General features: G+C 45.2%; 1 protein-coding gene across 1 annotated transcript in view; it reads left to right on the top strand.

The window, feature by feature from the left end:
• Positions 1-601: 601 nt before the first annotated feature.
• Positions 602-23,984, top strand: part of SHB (SH2 domain containing adaptor protein B) — a 473,228-nt gene continuing 449,845 nt past the window's right edge. The window contains exon 1 of the mRNA XM_078676316.1: positions 602-2,082. Coding sequence (XP_078532442.1) covers positions 1,336-2,082 — 747 coding nt within the window. The 5' untranslated portion in view covers positions 602-1,335. The remainder of the gene's footprint in view (positions 2,083-23,984) is intronic.

Genomic DNA, 23,984 nt, shown 5'->3' on the forward strand with positions numbered 1-23,984 from the left:
TTATTAAAGTTATGCTGGACAATAATTCATAGCTGCCCAATGGCATAGGTCCCTGTATGATATGCTGCTGCTCCTTTCCAGATTTTTGCTTGTACTGTTTCATAATGGAATAACAAGGATTCCAGCCCCGTTTTATGATGGAATATTCAAGACTATAAGTTCCAGAATTCAAAGTAAAAAAAATCTCGACGGGCGCAGCCCGGCAATATGTTATTGCAGGCTGTTGAGATTCTTTTTTTTACGGAAAGCGTACGGTTGTTTAAATGGACAGACATTCCTAGTGGGGATTGCGGGTACTTTCCAAGTCGAAATGTCCTATTTAAAGCACTGCGTGCCAGGCCCTGTATTTGAAATAAACCTTCATCACACAACCTTCGGCAAGAAAGGCTCCTTTGGAAGTCACAGGGGTGCCTCTCTCCCGGGGGCAGCCCTCTGGAGCGGGCAGGGGAGCACCGCCGAGGATATGTGCACCTAGAGGTGAGGAGGAGCCGGTTCCTGCTGGAGGACCCTCTTCCTGCCGAGTTTGCGCGGGGCGGGGCGAGGGAGCGTGGGGCGGTCCGGAGGGCGGGCCCGGGGACGGGGCGGAGCTCCGGCCGGAGCTGAGGGCGGCTGCTGCGGGCTCGGGTCAGTGCTGAGGCTGGCGCTGGAGAGGAGGCTCGCCGCTTGGAGAGCAGTGCCTGGGGCGGGCGTTGCTGGAGGCGACCGGCTGTCAGGGAGTCTCACGCTTCAGTACCAGGGCAGGGCGCTGAGGAGAGACGCCGCCGCGGGTGGAGGCAGGACCGGAGAAGGAGGCCAGCGGCCGGTGTGGGACCCGCGGCCGTGGGGGCACCTGTGGCGGAGTGCGCTGCGGCAGCTGCACCGCAGAGATCGCAGCAGAGGACGCACAGCAGAGGAGCCCTCGGCAGGGACCGGGGGAGGGCTGTTCCCCGGCGGTGGGCGCCTCACCTGGCACCTGACGGGCAGCGGCCACCAGACAAACAAGTGCAAACTCCCCCAGCGCAGTCGGGCGCGTGGACGCTGGTGACACCTTGAGTCCTGGGATCACAGCTGCGCGGGGTCACCCTGCAGCGCTTCCATTGCCCCGCGCGCTGCACCCCGTGCAGGAACCGAGTGCCCCGCCGTGACACCTCTGTACTGAACCGTCTGCACGGCTCCCAGGGACCATCTACTGTGACCCCGTGCACACCTGCAGCGCGTGCATTAACCCCGTGCACACCTGGAGCGCGTGCATTGACCCCCTGCCAGTAATGCCTCTGGGGCGCAGGTGGGCGAGGGCTGCCTAGACCGAGAGAGTTCACAGGACATTAAGCAGGTCCTCGCCTTCACCGACTCCTGATGCCAGGCTTGGGTGGCCCAGGAAGGCAAGCGGACCAGGCGGAGCCTGCCAGCCCGGGCACCCGGCCCGCCCGAGCCAGCCGCGGGGGGGTCATGGCCAAGTGGCTGAACAAGTACTTCAGTTTGGGCAACAGCAAGACCAAGAGCCCCCCGCAGCCCCCGCGCCCCGACTACAAGCCGCGGCCGGCCGGGGGCACGGAGCCCAGCGGGCATCACCACACCTCGCCCTTCCCCGGGGGGCCGCGGGGCCATGAGGAGAGCGACCTGGTCCGCGCGTACCGCGCGCAGAAGGAGCGCGACTTCGAGGACCCGTACAGCGGGCCCGGCTCGTCGCTCCGCAAGCTGCGGGCCATGTGCCGCGACTACTGCACCCAGGAGGAGCTGGAGCTGGCCCGTAGGAAGGGGGCGCCGCAGTGCGGGGGCAGCGTGCGCGAGGCCCCGTCCGCGCGGGGCTGCTGTGCCGCCTCGCCCATCCTGCCCGCCGCGGGCTCCCCCTCGCCCCTGTACCGCTGCAACAGCGAGCGGCGGCCGCTGCCCGGCCAGCAGCACTCGGCGCCGCTCCTGCTGCTCTCCGAGGTCAAGTACATCTCGCCCAAGCACCGGCTCATCAAGATCGAGAGCTGCGCGGGCCTGGGCGCCGAGCCCGCCCCTGGAGGGGTGCCCACCACCTGCAGCACGTGGAGCCCCACCGCAGGGTGCAAGAAGCAGAGCATCCCGGAGGAGAGCAACCCGCCCAAGAAGGAGAAGGTGAGCACCGCGGGCTCTTGACATCCTATGTCCCACTGCCTCAGCGTAGGCATCCCCCGTCCCACTGCCTCAGCGTAGGCATCCCCCGTCCCACTGCCTCAGCGTAGGCATCCCCCGTCCCACTGCCTCAGCGTAGGCATCCCCCGTCCCACTGCCTCAACTTAGGCATCCCCGTCCCACTGCCTCAACTTAGGCATCCCCCGTCCCACTGCCTCAGCGTAGGCATCCCCCGTCCCACTGCCTCAACTTAGGCATCCCCCGTCCCACTGCCTCAACTTAGGCATCCCCCGTCCCACTGCCTCAACTTAGGCATCCCCCGTCCCACTGCCTCAACTTAGGCATCCCCCGTCCCACTGCCTCAACTTAGGCATCCCCCGTCCCACTGCCTCAATTTAGGCATCCCCCGTCCCACTGCCTCAATTTAGGCATCCCCCGTCCCACTGCCTCAATTTAGGCATCCCCCGTCCCACTGCCTCAACTTAGGCATCCCCCGTCCCACTGCCTCAACTTAGGCATCCCCCGTCCCACTGCCTCAACTTAGGCATCCCCCGTCCCACTGCCTCAACTTAGGCATCCCCCGTCCCACTGCCTCAACTTAGGCATCCCCCGTCCCACTGCCTCAACTTAGGCATCCCCCGTCCCACTGCCTCAACTTAGGCATCCCCCGTCCCACTGCCTCAACTTAGGCATCCCCCGTCCCACTGCCTCAACTTAGGCATCCCCCGTCCCACTGCCTCAGCGTAGGCATCCCCGTCCCACTGCCTCAATTTAGGCATCCCCTGTCCCACTGCCTCAACTTAGGCATCCCCCGTCCCACTGCCTCAACTTAGGCATCCCCCCCCCCCATAACCCCCCTTACAAATCCTGCTCAAGTCTTAGTCAACACCACCTCAGATCTTCACAACTGTCCTCTCGCATCTTCCCCGGCTTCTGCTGCCACTGTTCCATCCTACGATTTTGTTGCCCTGCAATCTACTATCCCTTAACTCTAGATTTTTCGGTTGCATGTAACTTATCTGCCCCAAGCTTCCTGAATTGTGTGTGCCTCGACAGCACAGTAGTAATTGCTGAACTTACTTAAAGTGTCACCTCATACTTGCCAGATCAGCTGTCCCACAAACTGTGAGCAAAACATCTATCCGAAGGGTGGAGGGTTACCTAATTAGCTGTAAAAAATATTTTAATTCATTGTGTTTTGTGACTCAAAATCAACTGTAAAGAAACCATGTCATTGGGATCAAAAGTTTGAGAAAAATGGTCCGGTTTAGAGTAAGGATCCAAGAGTGACAGTGGTATTTTTTAACACTTTCTCCACCAGCTCTGAATATGTACTTTGGTGCAAAGAGAGAACAAGAAATGATTGCTTGCACATACCAAAGTATATGTATGAGTAAATCAAGTCCCCTATTATATTAATGTACAATTTTTATTATATTAAAATCAGGCAATGGTTTGATGCAGTAAAATGCCGCCTTATGGAGTACTGTTCCACAGCTGTCCTTTTTTTGCCCTTTCACCTCTCAGTTCTTTCTAGCACCAAACTCTAAATGATCTTAAAAGTATATTACTTGTGTATTTTGATTTTTATGTTTCGCTGTCTGCCGCGGTCAGTAGATTTAAAATACCTTACATTAATGGGGCCAGGACAACTAATTGGTGATTGCAAGTGAATAGTAATAGTTGGGTCTAATTTTCCATTTTAAAAGCGACTTTTGTGTTGCTTCTAACATTCGACCCCCTTCGATGACTCTTAACAAAACTTTGAAATCAAATAGCAGTAGTGGCTTCTTGCAGATCCATCAATGGGGGATAAAGAAGCTTCAAAATTGAGCATTTTCCTATGTAACTTTCTTAGGAAACTTCTGTTCTCTACAGAAAATGCTGCTGAAAGTAATTATATCAAACATGCCATGGGACTAGAACTTTACTCAGCGGTGCGCCTTTGCTTGGGGTAAAGCAGTTCATTCAGTTCTGAGATGAAGGCATATGTGGGCGTTGAAAGATTTTAGATATTTGGAACATTAATAATATGTTGAGGATTCTAGGATCCGGGTCCTTGTATCCTCTACAGGTGGCAAATTTGAGCAATAAACCTATTCCATTAGAAGAGAGAACATTTCTCACCTTCGTGAAATGGGATGATTAGAGAGTATGCGAGTAATCTAATGGATTGGCAGTGCATTTAGTGGTGGCGTTAATGATTTTCTTGGCAGGGCTGTGATTTGTGAAACTAGTCCTAACTGGATAATTTCAGGATGGGTTAGTTTTTGTTTCAGAAGTATAGCAGCACTTTTAGATGTGTATTGTAAACAGAATTTGAGTTTAAAAAAAATACATTATGGTTTTATAAGCAGTAAAAACCATAAATCTCCTCTAATGAAATTTCTAACCGAAAAGCAATGTTCATAGTAAGGTGATAAAGGGAAGGCATGGGCCTATGTCAAACACTAAGTTCATGTGTCCTCCAATGTCCACATTTTATCTGGTTTGCCCTTCATCAGGGCCCAAGCCCTATCTGACCTTTACCCTGGTTTGCAAGGCCCCCAGTACTAGGGATTAACTTTGATTAAAACAAAAAAAAAACATACATAGCTCTAGCGCATTCCCTCTCCAAGCTGATCTTCCAACACAATGTAGTTTGATGACGAGTGAAATTAGATATCGATACACATGCAAGTATGTGTGTTTTCTCTCAACATGCCCCTGGCATAAAATTGTTTCCCCACACTATATTCTTGTTGGTCTAAAACATTTGACCACCGTTAATGACTTTCTAAATCTGTAAGTTTTATTTCTAGAGATCAGATCTTCTGTAAGACCACCACACACACAATATTTTGGAAATCCTCCAAAGATTCTTTGGTGCCATGTGTTTGTGTTAGGATGCTGAAAACACGCTAAGCGTACAGCAGCCCAAGATACCTGTACATTAATGAAAGCTACATTTTGTTGCAAATTAAGATTTTTTGCAGAGTCTGTTGTGCCTGCTAATCCTTTCAAAATGTAATTTTTTGGGGACAGTTGCCTATTAGTGATTAATTCTGAGAATATCCCAGCAGATCCCCTGAAGTAATGAGTCAAACTGGTTAATCCGATCCAAATCAACACTTGACGCTGCAGTATATTGGTAAGCAATTATGCTGCTGCGTTAGAAAATAAGTAAATTAGACAACATGAGTCTCTTCCAACAGTACTACCAGCATCCATATTTTTCAATACAATCACAAACAGAGAGCAAGCCATTAACTAAGCATGAATCGTACCTTCTCTGAATTCACTGCACATACGGTTAGGACTGATTAATTTCAAAACAGCAGTGCATTTCTTGCATGAAAACAGACTTGCAATAATGATCATTTACAAAAAATTAGAGGGACTCCATAGTAGATGCCAGAATTAGTTCAGTCACATTTAGCAACAATAGGAAAACCTCGAAATCCTTTACATTTGCAACTTTGAATTACATTTCAGTTAGACCTCAATGACTTTGAATCTTGTGGGATCTATGTAAGGCTGTTTGTGTCTTGTCCCATTTAACAAGTGTGCCTGATCTTAGTATGTACTGTATGCCTCTTGAAGAAGGCTGGCTTTACTGCATTACTGGAGAAAGGTAGGCTGTGCTGAGTTCTCAGTGAGGCCAGGGTGATCATAAAATGGGAAAATGTACTTTCATGGCCTGAATTCCGTGTTTCTCTCATCAGTGTCACAATCATTTGTGAAGACTTACACCCTTCCGCAGTTGCCAATATTGATAGAGCGCGCGAGGTCACCCAGCCAATGATTACGCCGTTTCCGGCTTCAGGGCCCATATACTTTCAATTCACACTATTCATTGACCAGGCGACTTCACGGGCTGCTACCAATTGTGTGTGTTCCCTACTGTTATTACTTAGTGTACCCGACTTACCATCCACCGACACGGGTACCTATGACTTCAATGGATCAGGGGCCTAGCTGTAAAAGGAAAGGCAGCAAATGCAATTTCAAAATGACATTCAATATTGTTTAAATGACCACGGACAACTGGAAGTTTTAAAATGTTTATCTAAAGTTCGTTTTCTGAAAGCATGAGATTTACAAGAATGAGGCAATCGATAATCAAGATAATGAAAAGTACATAACTATAGAGAAATAAAGTCAGGGTAATCATTAAATGCAATTATGAGATGCAAAGGAAATATGCTATACATTCAAGGCAGGAATTCTTTAGAAAATCTAAGTAAGGTCGTTCTAGACCATATCAGAAAATGACAAACTGCAATGCAAAATATGATTTCTAAAAGATAGGGTAACATGAGAACATATCAAGAAAACTATGCAAATGACTTTACGTTTCAATATTTGCGACAAAAAGCATGGAAAAATCAACATGTGCAAGATGTCTTTATTAAAGCAAAAAGACTGAAATATAGAAAGGTGCAAGTTTAAGGAACTTAGAGCAGTATTTACCTAGACTGGTGTGGAAACCAAACCCTGGCCACGGGTCAGTTAAGGACAGGAAACCCTCAAGGAAGGATACCCCTCAAAGGACAGCAGGTGCAGAATGGACACCCCGGACAGGACAGGATACCCTCAGATTAGGAATCAGGACAGGACCTCAGGACAGGACAGCAAACCCTCAGGACAGGACCACTCAGGACAGGACCGCACCCGCAGTTTGGAAGCAACGCCTGCGCTCCACCCTCTCTGCAGCTATCGATCAAGACCCCGATTGGGTCAACGAACTCCCAGCAAAGTGCTTCGCCAGCACTTTAAGGTTCAGTAAAACCTTAGTCTATGGTCAATTTCGGACAGAGTGCTCCGCAGCGCTCTGTATCTTCAGTCACCTATTGAGTACGATGGGTCAGTGACAGGTCAGCTAAACCAGACAAGTCGGACAAATTCCCTAGGTGAACCCAGGGTAGTTATACTCTTTGGGACGGTGTACCACCCCCCAATGTTGCAAAGTGTCAGAATCCCTCAATTTGGATTGGTTCTAAGGTAGGATTTGGGTAACACACCAATCATAACATGTCATTTAGATGCTTCATTAGCATATTTGGGTACCGCCTAGCAAGATTGGGGTTCCCATGAGAAACTGTGCAGAAAGACAATGGCAATTTTACAATGTATCATATGAGGAGCAACATTCTCCGTTCTCATAGCGCAGAGGTGGCTTTCCCAGGAGCATCATGACTGTGGCTGCCAGCTGGCTGAGTTCCGCTGTCCAAAGTTGCCACCTTTCAGTGCTCCAGGATCATGCGCAGAAGAGACCTTCAATATGGCTCCCAATCAGTTCGGACCCCCATTCCCCGCGGTACATGAAAAGTAAGCGAGAACAAATTAATACATAGAAATAACGTTATGAAATCACATCACAGGGTTGTACTTTCAACTTATCATCATAACATATACTTATGCAGTCTAAATGTTAGCTACATGGAAACAGGCACGAGCAGTGGCACGAGCAGTACCACATGATGGGCACAGCTATGTATTACGCATGCGCATAAATTTCCCTCTACTTCTGCAGACGCGTCAGGACACGTGAGTGTGGCTGACGCATGCGCAGTAACTAAATACAAGCGGCGGCCATTTTACAGTCCCGGATTAAAGTAGTTAGGAATACACATAGGCAAGCTTCTTAACCCTTATTCAAACTTAATATAAACGTTAGTAAGACGTACACTTATTACCTTGTTACACATAAACGAGGTTCTTGACTTCGGCAAGTCGCAAAATATGCGAAGCTTTGCTTCATCAATATCTACACCATTTTTCACAATATTGAATTTGTGATCCCCATATGTATCCCGCAACCACCCGAACAACCCATCCAAGTAACTGAAATGTGCGAGTATGTGGACAGATTTGGGTACTAGCTTCCTCGTTTTGAGTGTTTGCCCGTCCTGTAATGACATGATCGCAATTACGTTTTACGCTTTGCCTTAGTCTTTCCCTCTATTTGTTATTTTAAATTATTTTTTTATCTCTTGAATTTTGCTTTCCTCTTTTATTCAGAGGTGGCCACAGAAAACTACTATCCATATCTTAAGGCCCAAAACCACTGCAATAAGGGATTAACATGTGCAGCCTATAAAGCAAAGCTTGCACTGAAGCAATGTGTTCTCTAGCACTTAACTGCAGTCTTAAGCTTGGGAGATGAACCCCCTTGTGTGTACTCGTCCACAAAAACTTTGTTTCACCAGAAATAGCTCAGAACAAACTGTTGCTGTATCTGTGTTCTGGTGTGCTCTGGGACCTTCATGTCACAGGTTGGAATCCTTCTGAGTGAACTTACCTTCCATTCATTCCTTCTGAGTGTTTTTTGGTTGTGGCATGGCATACCAGTTTCAACTCTCTGAAATCAACATTCAGTATTGGACTCACCCGCCATAAAAAAATAATTGATATAAATTGATGAGTCTAAGCAAGTGGATATGTGGAACCCCAAAGGACAAGAGGTAGTATACAGGCGAGACACCTTGACGAATGTGTGCCCACAGGGTCCGCCCCCTCAGAATATCCAAGTTGAAAGGAAATGCCTCCTTTTAAATAATAACAGTGATAAAAGAAATTGTAAGTTGCACGCTACTACATCTGTACCGCATGTCTTAGTGTGCATGTGGTCACCAATTAGGAATGACACACTAGTGACAGGAACATCTCGGCCCTGAAGAAAGCCATACTGGTATTGTGGGTACTTTATTAGCTGGCTGAAACATGTAGATCTAGGATATGGGAGGTCATCACCTTCTCATATGACATCCACCTATGGTTTTAATCTTACCCAAGGTTTCCATCATTAAAATTGTCTCAAGAGGTGGGTATCCTTTAGGTAATTTTAATCCTCTAGCCAAAATGCTGAAAAAAAACAGCCCCGTTGTAATGCAGGCGTCGCAGCACGCCCAGATGCGCTAGGCGTCTTGGGTCAGAACCCTATGATGAATCATGTCACTAACTAGTGTTGGTGGGTGAGGGTTCTTTTAGAAACCTAATGGGTTTCCCAACTCGCTTTAGTGTGGGGGCATCTCAATCAATCAATCAATCAAGTAAATTTATATAGCGCACTACCTACCCGTCGGGTCTCAAGGCGCTTGAGGGGGGGGGGTGCCGTTACTGCTCGAACAGCCAGGTCTTGAGCTTCTTCCTGAAGGAGAGGTGGTCTTGGGTCAGGCGTAGGTTGGCCGGGAGGGAGTTCCAGGTCTTGGCGGCCAGGTAAGAGAAGGACCTTCCTCCTGTTGTCGCTCTGCGGATGCGTGGGCGTGGCGTGGCTGGCTGATCGGAGGTGGCGTTTGGGAGCGTAGAAGTTGATTCGGTCGTTGAGGTAGCTCGGGCCTTGGTCGTGTAGGGCTTTGTGTGCGTGGGTGAGGAGCCGGAAGGTGATTCTTTTGTTGACGGGGAGCCAGTGCAGGTCTCTCAGGTGTCCGGAGATGTGGCTGTTTCGTGGGATGTCGAGGATGAGTCTGGCTGAGGCGTTCTGGATCCGCTGGAGTCTCTTCTGGAGCTTGGCGGTGGTTCCGGCGTAGAGGGCGTTGCCGTAGTCCAGTCGGCTGGTGACGAGGGCCTGTGTGACGGACTTCCTCGTCTCCGTGGGGATCCACCAGAAGATCTTCCGAAGCATGCGCAGGATGTTGAAGCACGGCGATGAGACGGCGTTGACTTGCCTGGTCATGGAGAGGGAGGAGTCCAGGATGAAGCCCAGGTTGCGCGCGTGGTTCGTTGGTTTGGGTGCGGTGCCCAGGGCGGGGGGCCACCAGGAGTCGTCCCAGGCGGAGGGCGAGGAGCCCAGGATGAGGACCTCCGTCTTGTCTGAGTTCAGTTTCAGGCGGCTGGTCGTCATCCACTCGGCTACCTCTTTCAATATATTTTGAACTTGGTTATTGAGCTCATTTTCATTGGTTTGTTAGATTTGATGAGGGACATGCACAACACATACTTTTTTTTTTTTTAAGTTTGAAGTTTATTAAGGAATGAAATAAAAAGCAGTAGCAGTACAGGAAAAAACAATCATAAGTTATAAAAAATCACAACTTTTCTCTTACATTACAGTAGAATTATGCATAAAAATAAAAAGAACAACATGAAATGAAGAAATACTAGAGTATCGAGGAGAAAGGAAAAAATCATTAAAATATAAATCTGAAAAATAACAATAAGTAAACATAGTGTGTAACAATAAATTTATATATATGAAGACAAAACATTCATGGTGGTTTTTGAACCTCGACATTGCGTAATGGAGAAATGGGAGGTGGTCTGGAGATCTGGGACAAATATTCGGTAAGGGGGATCCATAAAAGGTCACGTTGAATTGCTAGGGAAATAGGTGATACAAAATTTGTGTCTAGACGATGGTTAAAACACACTGCATTCCACCATGCAGTGAAGGAGACATCATTAGCCTGTTTCCAATGTGATGTAATATGATGAAAAGCTATGGCAATCAGGAGGTCCAGTAGTTTGAGTTTGAGGTGGGATCCAGGAAGATCAGGGGAAAGGGAACCTAGAAAAATATGAAGGATGGAAAAGGGATGAGTGATGTTGAAAAGTTTTTGGATTTGGGACCAAACTAAATGCCAGAAATGGAGAATGGGGGGGCATTCAAAGAGCATGTGTTTCAAATCAGCTATAGGACAAGAACAGGACCAACAGGTGGAAGGAGAGTCTGCTGAGAAAGATGATAAAATAGAGGGCGTATATAATGTACGATTATAAAGAAAAAATAAGGTTTGGGTAGTATTGGCAGCTCTAGACGTTTTGTGAATTTTAGACCAAATTTTATCCCAAAAAATAGGGAGCCAATTTTGAGACAAGTCTTTTTCCCAAGCCAACTCAACTTTAGATTTCGAGCGTTCAGTCGATGATTGTAGAGTTTTATATAGAAAAGAAGCAGAGGGGGATTGATCAAGGGCATTAGAGATAGAAAGATGAGGTATAGGGATAGAATTGGTGTTGGGAAGATCGGAGAGATATTGGAGAAGTGATGGGATTAGCGATAAATATTGTTTACGGGTAGAGGAAGGTAATGAAAATTGTTCTTGAAGAAGGTGAAAGGGGAGAGGAACAGCACCAGAAATAAGTTGAGAAATCCATTTTAAACCACGAGAGTGCCAAGATTTCCAATAGAGAGAACGATTTCGAATTTGAAGATGCTTATTATGCCAAATGGGTTGAGTATGAATAGAAGAAGTAGAAGGATAAGAGGATAATAAGTAAGGCTGAAGAAGGGTGCGAGTGCGGGAAATTATAGGAGATCGAAGAGAGGAGACATTAGAGGAAAAGGAAAGAACTTCACTGATGTCATAGGGATGAAGGAAGGATGTTTCTAGCGTGAGCCAAAGTGGAGGATAATACGGAAGATCAGAAGAGAGCCAGCGTAAAGCTTGTTTTAAAGAGAAGGCAGTATGGTATGCTGTAAAATTGGGGAATTTAACACCTCCCACAGATTTATCCCTCTTCAGAACAGAAAGAGCTATTCGAGATCTTTTTCCTTTCCATAAAAATTTCAGCAAGATAGAATCTATTGACTTGAAGTAGTGAAATGGAATGCGAATAGGAATCATAGATATGGTGTAGAGAACCAAAGGCGCCAGCATCATTTTTATGGAGTCCAATCGCCCCCACCAAGAAAGAAAGAGAGGATTCCAACGTGTAGTAGAAGTAGAGATCTTAGTAGAGAGAGATTCAAAATTAAATTTGAGGGTATCAGAAAGGCGAGGGGCAAACCAGACACCCAAATATTTAATCTTAGAGGGTTGCCAGGAGAATCCAGACGTGTCAAATAGATGTTTGTGGCATAATGGGTTCAGGGGAAGTATTTCACATTTTTCCGTATTAAGTTTATATCCTGATACGATAGAGAAAGCAGATACTTGATTAAGGAAGGAAGGCAAGGTTGTTTGAGGGTTGGAACAGTAAAATAAAATATCATCCGCGTAGACCGATAACTTAACCTGTTGTTGGGAGCTATATTGAAAACCAGAAATGTGCTCATCTCGTCTGATTTTAGTTAAGAAGGGCTCTAAAGCTAGAATAAAAAGAAGAGGGGATAGAGGACACCCTTGGCGGACTCCTCTGCGAAGAGGAAAATAATCAGAAGTAATACCGTTGGCAAAGATGGAGGCATGGGGGCTGGAATAAAGTAAGGAAACAAGAGAAATGAATTTAGGTGGAAAACCAAACCAGCGAAGAGCTTGAAACATAAAATCCCATCCTATTCTATCAAAGGCCTTCTCGGCGTCGAGAGAAATGGCAGCTAGAGGAGACGGAAGAGAGATCGCTTTACTTAAGATGTTAAAGAAAACACGAGAATTATCGGATGATAAGCGACCCTTAACGAATCCGGATTGCTCCGGGCCAATGAGTTCTGGTAGGAGAGGATCAAGTCTAAGGGCTATAATTTTGGCGAAAATTTTATAATCAGTGTTTACCAGGGAAATTGGGCGATAATTTTTACATAATGTATGATCTTTATCTGGTTTGGGTATGAGACAAATTAATGCTTCCTGAAAAGATCCCCGAGAGGATCCAGAGTGGATAAAGGACTGAAATAAGAGTAAAAGCTTAGGGAGGAGAAGGGAGGAGAAGTGATTGTAAAACTCAATAGTAAAACCGTCCGGACCCGGGGCCTTGCCTCTACGGAGGATCGAAACCGCATGGGAAATTTCAGATGGGGAAATGTCCAAATCCAAGGATTGAAAATCAACATGAGAGGATTGAGGGGAAGGGATATCTTGGAAATATGATAAAAGGTCAGCAGGATCAGGGCTAGACTCAGGAGTGTATAAAGTTTGGTAAAATGAGACAAACTGTGCTAGAATATCTTTGTCTTTAAATTGAGAAACCCCGGCAGCATCTAGCAAGGACTCAATCTTCGTTCTTTCTTTGCGTATTTTTAAGTAGTTAGCCAGAAGTTTGCCCATTTTGTTCTGACCTCCATAGTAGCGGGAGTTACATTTAAGAAGAGAGTTGGAAGCTGCGTTAGTAGTAAACCTATTAAACTCAATTTTGGCAGAGAGAAGGTCACGAAGGGAAGATTCAGAGGAAGATTTATAATATGTATATTCTAATTTCTTTATTTTATCCAAAATTTGAGTTGACTTAAGAATCGACTGCTTTTTCTTTTGAGAGACAAAATTAATGATAAATCCCCTAGCGGCTGCTTTAAAAGAGTCCCAAACAGTGACAAAGGAAGACTCAGGGAGGTGATTCAATGTAAAAAATTCAGAGGCGAACGTCTTAAATTTAGTGGTAAAAATGGGGTCCAAAAGTAGAGAATTATTAAATCTCCAACGTCCCGAAGTAGGGGAAAAGGGGATAAGGTCAATATCGACAAAAACGGGGGCATGGTCTGAGATTAGAATGGAACCGATTTCTGAATGGGTGACTAGTTGTGCTAGGGATTTACTAAGAAATAAATAATCTATACGAGATTGTGAATGATGGGTGGGGGAATAAAACGTATATTCTTTAAGGTCTGGATTACATAATCTCCAAATGTCAACTAGAGCATAGTTTTTAATCGAGGTAATAAATTGGGAATGCATCGTGGAAGGGATAAATTTGACTTTGGAATTTCTATCAAGAAAAGGGTCTAGAACTTGGTTGCAATCACCACCAAAAATAACATATTGTTCATTAAGAGTAACTAATTTATCAGAAATAGCAGGCCAAAACAACTTGTCAACACCTGTAGGTGCGTAAACATTAAAGATAACAATAGGTATTTTATCAATAAGGAGCTTAGTAATAACCCAGCGGCCATTATCATCATGTTCTTGAGTAACAACAGAAACATTTAACTTCTTATGACATAAAATAACAGTACCATTTTTTTTACCTGAAGCAGGAGAATGAAATACATGTCCTACCCAGCAGCGTTTAAGTTTAGTAGCTTCTGTGTCCGAAAGGTGGGATTCTTGTATAAGAGCTACATCGGCCTTAAGCCGTGCCAAATGAGTGAGGACACGTTGGCGTTTAATGGGGTTATTCAACCCTTTAACATTCCATGTAACTACTCGGAATTTGTAAGCTTAGTAAAATGATATGAGGTAAGATATAGTAAGATAGAAGTAAGAAATTGAAGAGAAGTGTAAGAAAAATGTGAGAAGCAGGAAATGTAAGAGATAAGGAGCAAAAGAAAATAAAAATGATAAAGTAAGGGAAGTAGTAAGATCACAAGAACAGACGTATGAGAGAGAAAAGGTGAGAGGAAGAAAAATACGAGAGATAGAAAAGAGTATAAAGGAAAATAAGAGAACAGAGCGAGAGAAGAGACATAACAACAAATACAAATGAGAACTGGGGGGTGACGACGCCAGAAGAGGACGACATCAACAACAAAAACTCACGTCATCGAACACCGGAGGAACCAGCTTAGGATCAATGGAAGGGAGTAGAAAACTACACCGGGATGGGTAACAGGAGGAGAGAATCTGTGATGAGACAAAAATGGAGAAGAGATGTTAGGAGTACATAAGAACGCCAAATGTAGGAGCTACGCAACATTATGACAAAATATATACACATAATATACAAGGGGTATGTGTGAATAGTAGGATAAGGGAAGTCGATACTGGGCACAATAGGGAAACAAAAGGAGAAATACTTAATCAATCAAGAAAACACATGAAGTATTAAACTGGTCTGGCAGTGTCCATGTTGATGGTTTCATGGCGACGGAGGAATTCTTCAAGGACTTGTGGATCTTCAAATGTCGTTGTCTTTTCTTTATACGTAACCTTGAAGAGGCAAGGATGTAGAAGACCAAATCTGGCGCCAAGGTCTCGCAATCGTGGTCGTAGATCAAGAAATTGTTTCCTTCGGTCAGCTGTCACTTTGGCTACATCTTGAGACAGATACAGACGATGGCCTTCCCAGATGATTTGTTTCTTTGCCTTGGCCGCCGAAAGTACCTGAAGTAAATCGGTGTATTGTAGGAAGAGCATTATGACTCCGCGTGGTTTGGAGGAAACTCTCGGACCCAGTCTATGAGCTCGCTGAATGTTAAGAGTGACAGAGGGTGGAAGATCTAGAATTTTCAGTAAAAAGGTTTGGAAGAAGGAGGTTGGATTGGACCCTTCTGTGAGCTCTGGAAGATTATAAAGGCGTAGGTTATTGCGACGATTTCTATTTTCCAACTCCTCAGTCTGTCGCCTCAAGAGAGAGACATCCTTCTCCAATGTAGAAATTCTAGAACAAGAAGATTGCAGAGCTTCCGCTGATTGTTCCACTAACAGGACTCTGGATTCAAGAGTGGACCATTTATCATGAAGAAATTGCAGTGTTTTAGTAGTTTCAGCCATAAAGGGTTTAAGTGCTCGAAGTTCTTCAAGAATGAGATCCATGGATGCGGAATGAGTCTCAGAGCCTGGAGAAGGAGGATCCTTCTTGTGGCGTTTCGTGGAGCCTGGTTGTGGAAGTTTGCTGGTGATAGTAGCCTTAGGTATTGCCCCACGAGTGATATCCGTTTTTGAAGGAACAATGTCTTCCATGACGTGCGACGTTGAGTCAGAGTCAGAGGAAAGAGGCAGGTTGGTTTTGGAAGCCTTGAGCTTGAGAGTGCGCAGTTTCCCCATATATGGTATGGGAGATTAATAAGAGTAATAATAATGTACCTGCAGACTCCGTAGAAATAAGGTGGCGCCCCTCAAACTGACAAAATAGCAGTGTTGTGGAAGATAAAGTTCAACACAGTGATGTCAGGACCGCGTGTGCAAATGAAAGAAAATGCGTCATATAGAAGACATCATTAAAATAGAAGTGCACACATTGCTGAAATTACACTGCATATGATGAACTTGAGCATGGAAATCGTCCGCATCCTGTGTAGGAACAGATAGAAATCACTGAGGGTAGCCAGAAACATATGGTATACTGTTTGGTGAGTGTCATTGAATAGCGGCGTCCAAATGAAGATAACAGCTTGAACACAACACTAGCGAGGATAAAGCTAGAGGAGAAAAATGTTCCAAAGGCTGAAAAAGCGCCAACAGGAAGAGTCAATCAATAAGGGATAGGAACATTGCGTAATGCAGCATTGCTGTAAGAAGCGCGTTTCACCTGGAAGGCATCGTACTGTGGCGCAGATTCTCCGCTGACTGAGTTCGGATACGCGGCAGAGTGTAGAGAAAATGGCGGCCGCTGGGAGCGCACTGCGTCAGTCACTGAAAAACTGCATTGAAATGGAGCAGAGGAGCGTAAGCGGTAACAGTCCGCTCACCTCATGTTCCGACTTCCGAAAATGCAGACGGCGCTCAGAATGGTGCAGCGGGAGAGGAGAAAACTGCTGGTGTCGGCGCTCGATGCCCGGAGCTCCGCAGTTAAGCCGCCATCTTGTGCGGCGCTCAAGCCACGCCCCTACAACACATACTTTCAACTGTCACCTCCAGTAGTTTAAAATGGGCCACGATTGAGAGCTCTGGAGTTAAGGCTGAAGGGAGTGCAAGTTTTCCACAGTGGCTGTCAGTTGGTCAAAAAGGTGTTTAGAATACACGGGCATCCAATCATTGGACTCTGTGTTTAGTGCACAGACTATGGTTACTTATTCAAGTTGCAATTGTGATTTTGTGCAAGTGCTTATGAAGGAGGCACACAGATGTCAAAATATTGAAAGGGTGAAAGTTAAAAAAAACAAGGTGCTTACAGGTGAGTGGGTGCGTTGTGTGTGGGGGCAGTGAAGCGAAGGAGGTACATTCATTAGAGAGTGAAAAGAGGGTGCTAAAGAGGAGAGAGATAAGGTATAAGATATGTGAAGAAAAAAAGGGCATACTTGTACATATTAGAGTAAACATAACAGGAGTGATTGAGACACTGACACCTTTCCCCAGGCCTTGATAATACTTAATTTACAGTCTCACAAATTCAGAACTGAAACCTTTTCTATATTAATTATTTGCAAGAAAATCTTTGTCACCCATTTATCGATTGGTTATGAATAACCATTGACAAAAGCAATAGTCCTTACTGGTTTTAGATATATGTAACACGTATCTTGATGCAATAACCGAAAACGCACAGCGGAACAAAAACTATGGGACTCATAGTTTTGGGAAACACAGAAATTCAGTTTACTAGTTTAAGCCACATCCTTAAAGTGGCCACGCCCCTTTAAGAGCCCCCCCCCCCCACACACACACACTTTTTTCATCCCTCCTAAATGCCTGATCGGTGTAGAGTATTATTAGGGACTAGAGAAGAAGAGTGACACACAGGTCACCCTTTTACCACATCTATTGTCAGGCTTTTGTGTCAGGCTGACACTTCCGGAGTGGACTCTGAGAACCTGACTATTCTTTTGCTTTAGTGGCGCGTGCTCTCTTGTGGTGCTTTCTTGTTCTAGTCGAGCTGTTTGCTGCTGTGATTTTATATCTTGATTTCTGGCTAATCATTATATTCCCCTCCCCCCGCCCCGTTGTAAGAAGTCGCATTGCTGGTAGTGGGGGCGGGTTTGTGTGTGTGCGTCGATGTCCAGATGGCTTGTGATGTGAAATTGTTCACTGTAAATGAATTTACTTTGGGTGATCTCACGCACAGGCTGCATTAACCACAGTTTAGCTCGGGACAGCTGGTGCGGCCGCAACATTATCTGCTTCTCCACAATTACAGCAACTGATTTCACGTCCGACTGTTCACCCTGAGGTAACCTCTTCCAGAGACGGCTCAAACAGATTTGGGTGTCTGAGTATGTCTGCTTATTGTGTCTGCAACATCTGCGGTCAAGGACTACATCTGTATCGAATGTCATTTTAAAAAAAAGCATTTTATAAACGTGTTGTGAACCTAGATCTTTCTATATGCCCGTAAAACGCATTTAATTAAATCAGTTTATAAGCTGGTCCGTTGAAGCACAGAATTGTTGACTACCTCCAAATACTTTTTTTGATTTTAATCCCAGTGAGAAGAATTAAAGTAAATAATCCCATTCTGTGCCCGCTTCACCTTGAAATACACAGTTAGATGAAAGCCGAAGCTGATGCTCAGTTCACTGTATAAACCCCAGTTTCTGGGCTCCTTTCGCACACAAGCACCGCAAGCAATTTCCCCAGACATCATCCTGCCTATTAAATGAATTGTGCAGTCTGCTCTGCTGATTGAGGCGGAAGCATGCCTGCTCGGCAGATGTTTGTAGACCATGAACCTATTCCATGCCTTATAGAAAAGACTTGCGCTATGAGCCAGCAGTAGCCGACATCATGCAGTCATGCTTACACGTCAAGTCGCGAGCTGTGTATATATAAGCCCTATGGTTGGGAGATCTCTGTGTACTGTTGCTGCAAATTTATTCATTGTGAGCCCGACACTGTGTTTCTTATGAATTTGGAATCCTGGTAGACCAGACATTTTTACACGAACTACCAAAGCATTAATGTATGTGCGTGTATAGATATTCATTAAGGCCGTTTTTTTAAATGTAGAGCATGGTTTTCTTAAACTTGCAGTCCTAGGAATTGGAGTATCGAGCTTCAACAAGTATTCACTTTACTGTCTTAATCTAGTGTGAAAGGACGGTGACGCTCAACAGGCCTTGACATGAATTCTGTGGTTTGTTCACGGTGCGCCCTTGTTCCATGGGGATTGAAGCGGCTTAGGCTGGTGTTGATCATATTCTTGACCTTTTGGTGTTAGTTCTCTAGCTGTTTTTTGTTTTGTTTTGCTTGTTATGATGATAGTGTTTAGCAGGCAAGATCATAGTGAGAGTTGCATAGATGCATTACCATACTGTATCTTAAACCATCTGAGACTCTGCATCCTCTCATGTGTTGGAAATCTCTTGTATGTATGAATCCAAAAATACTTTGCAACCGTCTGTCATTCTCAGTGGTAGTTTATTTGAGCAATGTATGTGTCGGAGCAATAGAGTTTGTATTTTACTTGTTTTTTTTTTTTTGGCTATCCCATTCAGTCATTTTGCAACCCTGGATCTGTCCTAAAATTCAAAATGTGTGTAGACCTTTGTGTGCTGAGCTTAATGTAACCGTTTTCCTCACTACAGCTTGTGTGTAGACTAGAGACTGCCTGTATAACTTGCGGTGCCTATTGCAACGGGGTGACTAAGGAATGATTGAATTACTCCAGTCCAGTGCTGAACTCTCGAGCTGCATTTCAGTCCATCGTCTTTCACTCACTATGCCACTCTAGACAGAAGCCAGCCCGAACTGCTTGGCCAAGTTCTCTCCAGTTGGGGAGCACAATCAACCAAGCCCTTATGGGTTTTGGCCCACTTGGCCCTCATCATTAAGAGTGAGGTATCGCTGGCGTCCTGTGGTACTGTTATAATAGCCCCCACAGTGTGACTTTAGTGGAGCTTGAATAGATATTGCGCTACCTCATCATATTTTCTTGGAATGCCACACCCAGTGGAGGACACATTACTCAGTACAGTAATGCACAGCATATGGTTGTACAGTATAATATAGAAAATAGGGAAGCATTGTACAGTTATCGGTATAACTGCCGTAGGACCTGCCCAGCACTTAAGTGTTGAGCAGTACTCATAAGGGTGAGAAGTGTACAGCAGTGCAGTGTACAGCAATGCCTGCCCTGCATGGGGAGCAATGCTAGACAATGCCTTTTTTAACTGTAAACAATGTAGCAGTATACAGCATAGCATTTCAGATTCAAGAATAAGATGTGCAGCAACACGCTTACAGTAATACCGTGTACCAGCACACAGCAGAGTAATACTGGGGAGGAGGAGGGGTTCTTTGTGGCAATGATGAACTTACCTATAGGTAGGTGGAGTATTGCGTAGTGATGCTGGTTAGTCTTCACCATGCAGTACTCTTACAGGCCTCAAAGATTGTCCCAGATTCACAATTATAAATCCATAGGTCATTCCTGGTAGTGTGGCAAAGAGCAGTCAGGCTTTACTAGAGGACCGTGTGTTAAGAATTGCAGAGTACCAAAATAAACTGTAACTAATTGACACGACTCGAGAAATCCAACACCAATTTATACAAATGGTGCATTTTTATCTTCATTTACACACCAAAATGAATATAATTCATATAACTGGAGTTATGGATTTTAGAAGCAATATCAAATCAGTGAAAAATAAAACCGTGAGACCATATCATTGCGGTCAATGGGAAATTGAGTAGTAACAATCTGTTATTTGCAAGTTGAGTTACGTGGAATCCTTGCAGGGCAAAGGTGAATCTGGTCTCAGGACCAGGCCACAGCAGTCAGTTGAATTTTACCTGGCCCATGGTGCCTGGGTGCAGAGTTGTCGTGGCTGTCTGGTGCTGAACAGGAGCCGTAGGAGAGCTGCTTTTACCACTTACACAGTGCTGCGGGGAACAAGATGCAAAAACACAACAATGGGGTGGTTGCTGTTGTCAAAGGTGAGGTGGAGTTCCCTCTAGGTGTAGTGTTGTTTGCAGGGGTTGGCTGCTGGGCTGGTGACCAACAAGCATTGGCAGAGGTAATCCTTAGAAAAATGTATTTTGACGTCTGGTAGTCCCAGGGATCACAGTAGCTGCCCGCAACTTTGTTGATGTCAGTTCTACAGTTCCCACAATGCGCTAGACCATCTGGATATGGGCGATCCCACGGAGGGCCTGATAGCCAGCGATGATCCGGAGTGGCGTTTTACCTGTAGTTTTCAGTAGACTAGTGCCATTAGTCCAGGGGAGTCTGAGGATGCTTCAGGCTCTCACATGGGTCCGTCTTTCTGGGGGAACCAAGAGTTAGCCTAAGATGAGGCTCGATCTGGCAGTTCCAGGAGTGTTGCCATAAGTGCATAATATCTCTTTTGGTTTGTGCAGGCCCTGTTGTCACAGACATGAATCTCTTCTTTGTCCTCTTTGATGCAAGTTGTTCAAAACAGAGGTTCTGGTGTCAGATAGTAGCCCTTAATCCTAGATTTAGGGGTGTGGGTACAAGAGGTCAATGGGCTGCTCTCCCCAGTGGCTAATCCGCCCCTGAGGTGACCACATCCGGGGATGTAGGTTACCTTTTCTACCCAGAACCCACAATTTCTACCACCTTTAAAAATGGAAAAAGACTTCCTTAGCTGTACAGATTATGTAGCCCACCTTGGAGGTGCGACTAGTCTTTTGGGGGTGTACACCTCATGCATACCCAATTTCCCACCTGCCCAGGTGCAAATGTGTCTGAGGAAGGGGGAGCGCTGCTTCCTCCTTTGTGAGTCAGCCCTGATGCATGTCCAAGTTGGTGCACCCTTTTGAAGATCACCACCTTGATATGCCACTTTACTAGCCTTCCTGGTAGGGAGTGTGACTTCCTTTCTGCCCAGGCCTTTGTTCCCGACTCCTGGGAGTGATCACACTGCCTGGCAGGAGGCCCGACTCCTGTCCTGGTGGCAGCAAACACGGGCTGAAAGCAGTGCATTCAGTTTGCCACACATGGTGAGGGCAAAATCAAAGTTGAGCAGTTTGTTCCTGCAGTCTGCAATGGCAGGCCTACCGTAAGTAGTTTACTTAGTTCATTTGGGGTGTCACAAACAGTTTTGCAAGCCCTGTGGGCCCCTTTATCTTCCATGCCCTGGGTATCACTGGTACCATATACTAGTGACTTATAAGGGGGGTAGAGTCCTTGCCAATTGGGGATGCCAATTTACACTTTTAGGGAGAGAACACTGGGGCCTGGGCAGCAGGCTCCAGTGCACTTTCAGGGTCATAACCACCAGCATAGGAGCAAAAAGTGTGGGGTGGCCATATAAAAAGTGGACTTTTCTACAATACCTTTCAACTCCCTCTCTTGTGGAGGGTGTCGCACTCTTTTCAATAATGTTGATCATCCTAAAGTGCAGTATGCCTGCATACTCTTCCATAAGTTTACCCTCTGCAAATATGCAATACTAGTCAAAAATATTTTATTTTCTCATTCACATTAATGTGACTTCGCTTTTAAACAGCTGGCGTCATCCACATTCAAGAGCCAACAAGTTGGCTGTTATGGAAAGGGACACTATATTTAGAACAATCATGATGCACATTTGTGTACAGTGAGGGGTTAAAGGGGAAAATATGGAGCAAAAGATTACACAGGAATCTGGCCACACTGCTGAGTTCCCGCAGGAGTACTACATCTTTGGGACATAGCTGAAAACATACACTCCTTCCCACTGTCAGTGTATACATAGATGTATATGCTCACCAAAATTTTAAAATATTCTTAATTTGAGATTATCACGCCAGTGGCTTGCCTCCTGTAGGTGTCTCAGCTGGGGGGGGGGCCTACAAAGAACAGGCTGAGTAGAGAGGGGGTGGGCTGGGCTTTCTGCACGATAGGCACCGGTCTCAGCAGTGTGGTTGCCCGGGGCACAGTGACCTCTACCAGTGCCCTGTGGACTTTGCAGCAAAACCGAGACTAATCTCTGAGGAAATACCTTCTTTCCAGTAACATTTCAATTTGCCCTTTAATTTTAAATTGGGAACTTTCAAACGACATTGAGCAGGAGAAAAGTGATGACTGATAGATTTCTGGAATATTACCATTTGGAAAGCTGTGACATTCTAGATTGCAGAGTGCTGCTGGCACATTTCTCTCCAGTGGAGGATCTGTACACTTGGCTGTAGTATGTATAATTATGGCTGTGGAAGCATTGCCGTGCGTATATAGCTCACTTGATCGGTTCTTAATAAACACCCCACCCGTTCAATGGTAATTCAGTGCAGCCTTTTTAATGTTTAACCACTGCTGTCGAACATTGACTGAGGCGGTTTACATACACAACTGGGATGTCTTGGTCTGCATATATTTTAGACGTCGGTGCCTTTTGCGACTGCCACTGGTCTTTTGGAGCATTAATTCTGGGACTGAAGTAGTGAAGTGTTCCACATAAGACTGGTCATTAATGCCCTGCTCTGGAGATTACTGGTGTAGTAGAGAGCTGGTTTGAAGATGCAGTCAGGGAGGTGGGTGGGGTTGAAATCACCAGTTACTTTAACAGAGATCATTGTATGTGGGATGCCGGTTTTATTTTGGTCCCTGTATTTGAATTGTGTGGTGCAAACCATCAGACGTCTATGTTGCATCACAGTGGCCACTCCCTCAAATCAGTTTCCCTTTGTGTGCAAACATTTGTTAACATAGGAAGTGGGGGCATACCTCTCTTCGCCATACATACGATGAATGATTTGTTGAGAGGCTTTGTGCTTCTGGGCTGAGGAAGCTCGGTAGGAAAATTTGAAATAGTACTTTTCCATTTGCTATCTGAAGGCCAGATTTGCCTCAGTGTGGGTGTTAATAGGTGGCTTGTGTTCCATACCTTTGGTCCTTGAACTGCGAACTAGGTTGCCTTTGGCACAACATTGTGTTTTGGAGCTCTGTAGTTCATTCTGGTTTTGTTATTAAATGGAAGAGGTATTGCACGTTGTAAACTTTTTTAAGACTTACAAATATTTATGAGAATATAAACACAGAACACATACCAGGCTATTAAATACAAGCAAAGCAGATCTGCAAAATAGTAACGTCAAAGCATTACTATCACATAAGCTTTGTTACAATAACATATTTTCTAACGAATAGAAGGAAAAAGCCAAGTATAATAGGGAAAGAGCGAAACAAAGTTTAGATCATTAACTACCGACCGAGAGAGAATCAATGTGGTTAATAGTTACATAGTTCCAAAAAGTCATCCCATATCCGTTTGAACATTTCCAGTTTATCTCTTAGTTTAAATATCGTCTCAGTTTGATCAAGTTTGACATCTAAATTAGCTCTCCATTAGTTTGCAGGACATTAGTGGATTCGCAGTTTTGGAGGACACGTTTTCTTCATCACCTCAAAACTCCTTGAAGTCGCATTTGCTTGGGTTTTTCTACTGATTGCCATCCATCCCCCATCATTGAGAAAACATTGCCTCTGTTGAGTACAATGTAAGATCTGATGTTGAATTCTCTCTACCATTCCAAGATCTGTGAACATTTTACGAGCTTGTGACGTAATCT

The sequence above is a fragment of the Lissotriton helveticus genome, chromosome 2_1 (genome assembly GCF_964261635.1).
Source record: "Lissotriton helveticus chromosome 2_1, aLisHel1.1, whole genome shotgun sequence".
NCBI classification, from domain to species: domain Eukaryota; kingdom Metazoa; phylum Chordata; class Amphibia; order Caudata; family Salamandridae; genus Lissotriton; species Lissotriton helveticus.